Raw genomic sequence first — 7,425 nt, forward strand, 5'->3', positions numbered from 1 at the left:
ACGCAGTTTAGTAATTGAAAACTGCCTATGAATTCTCCTAGCTCCAAGTTTCAATTCACTTCTCCAGCACGAGGTGGCAGCCTCCTCAGTGTATTTTAGGAATTTTTTTTCATGAGTGGTAAAACTAAAAGCCTGATCCTTAACAGAAGACCAGGCACTTTTGTCTGCATATAGTGGAAAAAATAAGGTGCACAAAGAAATCATGGAAGTTAACATGTCTGTTAACAGACAATCCTCCGCAAAGATTGGAACTTTGGGCTCATGTTGGGCACTAATCATTTTTTAGATATTTACTCTGTTTTGTAGAGTTCTGTGCCCTTTAATTCTTACAGCTGGATTATTGATACCAGTCACCATGTGAGCAGGCCATGCCAGTAACAGCAGTCTCAAGCTTCTGACTAGAGATAGGACAGGGGTAGCCTTATGACCCTCCTACAGCCATTTTGTATCTGTACAGTCTATAGTGGCCTTAGAGTGATCAAATATGATCCATTATATTTCAGGGTCTCTTGGGCGCTTTAAATGAGATGCCTGGGGTGGGCTTCGTCACTTGACTCCAGTATCAGCAAGATGCTGGCACAATAGCAGTGAATAGGGCCTAAGACTGACCTCACTGGAGTCAGTGAGAGTTTAATTATAGACTTTGCTAAGAACAAGGTCTGGTGGGAAGTGCTCCAGGAGCTGAAATCCCCTTTCTCCACACTCTAGCCCTTAACAGGGACATAGCAGCACTTCCCATGAGTTTGGCTTTTCTCACCTGCCAGAGGACTCATGTCCATCTAAGCTCCCACCGAGAGTTGTCTTAACAAAGCAAGTTTAATAGGTGCAGCTGCATTTCAGAGTCCCAAACCACCCTTCTCCCACTCCATTCCTAGGATTCAGTCAGCCCCTAGCCACACTCCAGAGTTAAGACACCCAGACTCCTCACCTCTGGGAGCTGTCAGGCCAGACTGCTCTCAGCACGTCAGCGCCAGGGGCGGTTTGGAACCAAAGCGTTTCTGTCTCGCATGTGCCCACTTGTCTTGTCTTTGCTTCCTCCCCTGACATGTTTCTTTAACCTCACGATCCCCTCATCTTCCAGCTGGGTTTTGTTCTTTATCAAAAAGTAATCAGGGGTGAGGGGGTGGAAAGGAGACTTCCTCCCCCGCTGATGATTTCATTTGCCATTAACCAAGGATCTAAAAAGAAATCCTAGGGCTCATTAAGAATCTGATGACAGTTCAACCTTCTTATGCAGAAACCTAACACCGAACCCATCATCCTCTCTGCCTGAATCCAGGATGGTTTCAGTGTTAGCTCTGACTATTGAACCAGGTGGAGAGCTATGGAAAGCATAATCATGCTGATGAGTAAATAGACATCAAGAGGTTTTACTTAGACATTTATCAGATCTTCATTTCAAAGGATGTTTCAAAATATAGTAAATACAGTTCTGCAGGGAGCAGAGTCTCTCTGCCACTGCATCAAGAAATGGGTGCTAACCTCTGTTCCCATCACCTAGGAACAGGGCTGAAGCATGTCTTAAAAATGCCCCATAAACAGAAGGCAGACAAGGTTCTTTGGGTAAATACGATAGTTTTTATTAGAATGACTTAAGTAGTTGGAAAAATTCTTCTTTGCAAGCCTTTGGGTATAAAAACCCTTTGTCAGGCTGAGGAAGCATCTGCAGTTGGTGTGTGCACGCTCTTCCTGGATGGAATGAATAGTAAAGAAGCCAGAGGCTTCTACGCATGCAAGACAGGCAGTCAGTGAAGATGTAAAACATGAAACAGGATTGTCTCATGTCTGTAGGGCTGTTCTGATTCTTGCAATTCCAATGAATTCTCTCCTTCCCATTTACATTGACTGATTTTTTTTCCTCCCAGCTTGGTGAAGCTCCTTCGTTCTCTAGACAAAAGGAGGGGGACTTCAGTAGGACCCAATTAAAAAAATCCCTGTAGTGCTCTATCAAAAGCAAAATCATGGTGTGTCATCCAGTCTTTTATTGCTAACAATGTGACCACCTCTGAACAAACGGTTTAGGTGCATCCATCACAAATGTGATGGATGCACCTAAAAGTTCAATATATAACACCTCCCTTCTGTGGCCTAATAGTCACTAGAATGCATCACTGTCTAGGAACAAACTGATGTTCTCATGTTGCAGGAGTGACTGTGAGAAACCCCCTAGCTCCTGCACTGCAGGTCCACCGTGATTAATTATGGTGTGTTCACCCCCTCAGGGCTTTTCACATTTAGTGCAGTGTCCATCTGTAATTGAGCATCCTGTTCAGGAAACTGAAAATGCCTTTCATCTCCCCCATTAATCACCTGGTTGCCTTGTCCTTCCCTCTTATGGGCCTTTCACAGGCCATTACCTGGATGCAGGGGATGAAGGTGTTTGGGTCAGTTCTGCCCTCTCTGCCAAGATGACAAAAATAATGTTAAGAACCAGATATCATACAACACTTTTCAGTAGAGCCAGCCTCAAAGGTGCTGTGCTACTGCTCTTATAGTCAGGGTAGGGGAAGTCGAAGTTGCTTGATAATTTTACCCATCTTTATAGATTTAAGACAATCAAAATGTTGGATGACTGAAAACTAGTATTTAGGTGAAGTCTGAAGTTTTACGTATCAGCTCTCGTCCAAAGAATCTTTAAAAGGGCACGAATCTTCACAGACACATCACTCCTGTAAAAATATAATAAAAACAAAAAAACAGGAAGAAGGTTTAAAACCCAGACAAGCAAAATACAACTTTACAGCGTGGCCCAGAACCATTCTAGTCAGAGAGAAAAAGCCTGAAACTTGTAGCTAGGAAAAAATAGATTGCCTAAAAATGAATAAAATGTAGCCAGAATGGCTTGATTCAAACACATTAGCTAGGCAGGTGGAGATTTGTGACTGCTCATTTTGACTGGTTAAAAACTTTGCATTTCCCATGTATGTTGATAACCCTGCCTCTCCAAACTCACCTGGATCTCTGGCTTGTCTTATTATGTGTTGTCTTTTACACTGTAAACTGCTTGAGGCAGGACCCAACCTAGTTGTTGCCATTATTTGCTACCACAATATAAGAACTGGTCACTATGATGCCACTTTTTGGGGGTGGGGGTGGGGGGCAGGTTTCTAGAAAAAAAACTCTCTTAGAAATCTCAGGAAACAAAACTTTGAGATGTCCTATAAAAATAGAGCTGCTGGCATTTTATAGATTCCTGAAATGCCAATACGACGGCCAGTTTGGATGTCAGTCTCTTACACAGATCGCACAGATGCTAAAATTTTGTCCTGCACTGGGGTACTACGTAATAGGAATTGCATCTGACTTCATTTTTTAAAGATAAACGTGCTTTAAATTTCTCCTGTGCAGTTCTGTATACTGTTCAGAGCTAGCTGTCATTTCATGCATTGTATTTTGAACTTGTTTACTTTGTTGTGTCCGGAAGGGCTTCAGGGTGACATTTTGCTGGCAGGGGCTGGAACTCCTAGGTGAACCTGAGCCCTTGGAATAAGGTTGAAGTGCATAGACGTGGGGTTGGCTTTTTGTATGTGGCAAGTCACCCTGAAAGAAGCAGAAATTGCCCATGCTTTAACTTGCTGTTTTTGTTCTTGGCTCTCTAAAATACCCAGAGATTTAGTAGATGATTATCCGAGTCCTGTTCTGGAGGATTCTGAGGGTCTTGTGTGTGTATCAGACCCTCATGCCTCAGAGATGCATGCTCCGCTTCTCTCCTCTGCATGAAGCCTGTGGTTCTCAACCTTTTTGTACCTGAGGCACCCCTCAGAAAATGCCAACTCTTAGGTTTTATTTGTTACTTGACTGCAGAAAAATACTAGAGCAATGTTTCTATTGCAAAGAACTCAGCAAGACCATAGCAGGTCAGTATGTTTTTAACCCTAGGAGTTTGTACTTGAAATCTCTGGGTTTATCTTGTGAATCACGTTTGCTTGCCTAGCAGTGCTAAGATTGCACGGCACCCTCAAAAGGATCTCAAGGCGCCCCAGGGTGTAGTACCCTGGCTGAGAATCCCCAGTCTTTGCATTGCTCTTGCCCATTTTGTTACTGAAGCATCTCTTGAGGCTGTTTGGGTTAGACAGCACGCCCAGAGGTCTTCCAGAGCCCTTTAGAAAGGCCTGTTCATCGAATCCGGCTGCACAGCTGCTACCTCAGACCAAAGCCCCTGTCCCTACAGCCAGACATCCTATCCCCGCTCACCCTCCCACTCCCCCAGCTGCTACGTCAGGTGCTCTGGGATGATGGCAGGGAGACGCAGGAGTTCATGTACTAATAACCTCCCTGGAAGGTGATCGCCAGGGATCCCAGTTTTCTCTGATTTAAAAAAAATCCCCAATTTTCGGGTTAAAAAAATTAACCCCAAATCCACCTTTTCCCATGATTTAAATGAAAGACCGCTAATATATAGATATATACACAGAGGTGTTTCATTTTAATTGTGGAAAAAGGTGGATTTGGGGTTACTTTTTTTACCTGGAAATGGGGGATTTTTTTAAATCAGAGAAAACTGGGATTGCTGGTGACCGGCAGGCCACAGGGGATGCAGGGCTGAGCTGATGACACCTGCGGCCCAGAGGTGAGGTGTGGGGTGGTGGGCAATTGAAGGGGCTTTGACATTCAGGCCTAGAAGGCGCAGGCTCTCCTGCTATACACGGGGCATTACGGTAATTGACAGGTGCGCGGGGGCGTGGCCGGGCTGACACGAGACACGAGCCCCTGCAGCGCGTCGGCTCCTCCCATTGGGCCGCGCCCTGCTCGCCGATTGGCCGCCTGTTAGGACCCGTGGCCCTCTCTGCGTCCACCACCGCCACAATAATAACCCAGTGAGATCAGCGGGAGCCGCCCACTTCCATTGGTCCGAAGCCCCTTCGCTCTCTGCCTTGCTCCGCCCACGAGCCGCTGCGCTGTCCGCTGTGACGCCTCGCTTGTCCCCGAGAGGCCCTTCCGGGTTGGGGGGGCGGGATGCCGCCGCTGATTGGCTGAGCGGTGCGCCCGTCACGGTCAGCTGGCCCGGCAATTGGCGAGTCGCGGCTGGCGCTGTCACGAGCCCGATGTGTTAAAGGGACCGCGGCGACCCCCCCCCGAACCCTGCAGCCGGCGCGGCGGCGCCATGGCCTACCAGGGCTTCGCGCAGGAGTACATGGGCATCCCGGCCGTGACGCGCGCCTACACCACGGCCTGCGTGCTCACCACCGCCGCCGTGGTAAGGGTGCGGGCGGGGTGGGGAGGGGAGGGGAGGGGAGGGGAGCGGGCTGACCCGACCCGACCCGACCCATGTGCCTCTTGCAGCAGCTGGAGCTGATCACGCCCTTCCAGCTCTACTTCAACCCCGAGCTCATCTTCCGCCGCTTCCAGGTGAGCCCCACACCCCGCCCCTGGTCCGGGTCCGGGTCCTGCCCCGCCCGTGCTGGGGCCTGGCGAGGAGGGGCCCCAGCTCCAGCTGCCTCTGCCTCTTCTCTTGCAGGTCTGGAGGCTCATCACCAACTTCCTCTTTTTTGGGCCCCTGGGATTCAGTTTCTTTTTCAACATGATCTTTCTGTATCCTTTTGTGTCCGGAGCTCTCTCCTGCCTCGCCCGCCCTGCTGTCCTGAGGACCTGCTTGCCAGCCGGGCTCACCTGCCCCTGGTGGTCTTCCCTGCCCCCGCGCAGGGGGCTGGGCCGATGATCTGCAAGGTCCTGTCCAGCCCTGACAGCTGTGACGCTATGATGCTCCTCTAGGAGCAGCGGGTGCAGCGGTGAGGGGGGCTGTAAGGCCGTGTTGACCAGGTCACTTGCCGTCTGCCTGCGGACTGGTCAGTTGAGGCAAAAGATGGATGGCGACGCCTGGCTCTGGGGGTGGGCGTCTGGCTGGCAGCTCCCTTGGTGAAATCGCTTCCGTGGCGGGCTCGTCGACGGCCGGGCGCGCAGGGCACCCAGCTGTTAATTTCCTATACTGCAACCCCTCCCTTGTCCCCTGCTCCCAGGTACAGGTACTGTCGCATGCTAGAAGAAGGCTCCTTCCGGGGAAGGACGGCGGACTTTGTCTTCATGTTTCTCTTCGGGGGATTTCTCATGACAGTATCCTTTGAGCTGGTGGAGGCCCTCTGGTCCTGTCTCCTCTGAGACTGTATAAATAGGCCACTTGGCCACTCGTTTCTTTCACTCAAAACTCTCCTGAGCTGTCTGGTAGCCTGAGCCCCTGCCCAGAGCCTGGCTTCCTGGAGAGAACAGGGGCCAAAACTCTGACTGCAGCTTGCCGGTTTCCTTGTGGTCTGAGGCCTGGTGTCACTTCCGTCCGACACATGCTCTGTGTGCCTGGGAGGGCTCTTCTGTACCGAGGCTGCAGGATGTCGGGCTGCCACCAGCAGATGGGCAGCCCCGGTGGCTAATTCCTTTGGCCGTGCTGTGCCCCTGAAGGGGCTTGTCTGCGTATCAAGCAAAAGATAAAGGGGGAAACTATTTCCTTGAACTGACAGCAGGGGTGCTGATGTATGTGACTGGGGATAAAAATGATGCGTGATCTTGGGGGCAGGAAACAAGCAGTTTAGTAGGCTTAGCATGAAAGAAAGCCATCCCAAGATCATCATTAGGTGAAACCAGTGAGTTCTTGTTCTTGAGTTTCCATCTCGGGGGGGGGGGACAGTTACTGCACGATAATGGCATGTTAGTGTCTCCAGGCGATTGGCACGTGGGGACTTGGCAGCACTCAAAACAGAGAACACTTAGTGTTGAACTCTGAGTGAGTGGCAAAAACAAGAGGTGTTGTGTGTATGGATGGAGTTGAAAGCAGGTCCTGGTCCTGAATCTAGCAGACTGTGTGAGAAGCTTCTGCTGTACTGCTTATAACCGGTGTGTGATGGGGTACCTGTTATACGCAGTCTCCTTCAGCTTTGGAGCTATCTCAAAGCACAAGAAAAATGCCTTGAGAAGGGTGGGGACCCTGTTGTCTGGGGCTTGGTGAACCCACCATCCGGAAAGAGATTTCCCACACGATGCCCTCTTCCCATAGAGCTGTGCTTATCTTCACAGGCAAATGCTGCCTGAGCAGACACCTCCGCCTTGCTACAGAGGTGTTAAGAGCTTAGTCACTTGCCAACCCTCCTACAAGCTGCAGGGTGTGGCCCACACTTTGAAACTGTTTAAGCTTGGGTTTAAGTCTCAAGTGCAGAAGGGGGATGAGGCTGTGTAAAACCTTACTTCTGTAGACCTTTGCCTTAGGGTCACTGGGTATTCAGAGGTTTGTGGGTACCCGGGGAAAGGGCTCCAAGCAGCAGGAACTTTTGTTTATCTTCTACAAAACCTACTGCAAAAGTGTTGGCTGCTCCTTGGGACCTTGGAGGACTGTTCAGGAAGGTGCAGGCCTGGCTGGCTCCTGGCCATTGCAGTGAGGTACAGAATCTCTTTCTGCCATGGCTACAATTCAGACCTGGGGTGCTTGCTTCAGCCAGTCTG

General features: G+C 49.8%; 1 protein-coding gene and 1 long non-coding RNA gene across 2 annotated transcripts in view; one reads left to right on the top strand and one right to left on the bottom strand.

The window, feature by feature from the left end:
* Nucleotides 1-1,688: 1,688 nt before the first annotated feature.
* On the bottom strand, nt 1,689-4,341 carry LOC109290415. Its single transcript, XR_002095590.1, has 3 exons — nt 3,408-4,341; nt 2,534-2,669; nt 1,689-2,400 (listed from the first exon to the last, which is right to left on the bottom strand). It is a non-coding gene; the product is annotated as an uncharacterized LOC109290415 (long non-coding RNA).
* A 707-nt stretch (nt 4,342-5,048) lies between these two features.
* LOC109290417 (derlin-2-like) overlaps nt 5,049-7,425 on the top strand; it is an 11,313-nt gene continuing 8,936 nt past the window's right edge. Inside the window, exons 1-4 of the mRNA XM_019506915.1 lie at nt 5,049-5,197; nt 5,284-5,349; nt 5,459-5,532; nt 5,958-6,051. Coding sequence (XP_019362460.1) covers nt 5,105-5,197; nt 5,284-5,349; nt 5,459-5,532; nt 5,958-6,051 — 327 coding nt within the window. The 5' untranslated portion in view covers nt 5,049-5,104. The remainder of the gene's footprint in view (nt 5,198-5,283; nt 5,350-5,458; nt 5,533-5,957; nt 6,052-7,425) is intronic.

This window comes from Gavialis gangeticus, unplaced genomic scaffold (assembly GCF_001723915.1).
Source record: "Gavialis gangeticus isolate Ggan-Ray unplaced genomic scaffold, GavGan_comp1, whole genome shotgun sequence".
Taxonomy (NCBI): Eukaryota; Metazoa; Chordata; order Crocodylia; family Gavialidae; genus Gavialis; species Gavialis gangeticus.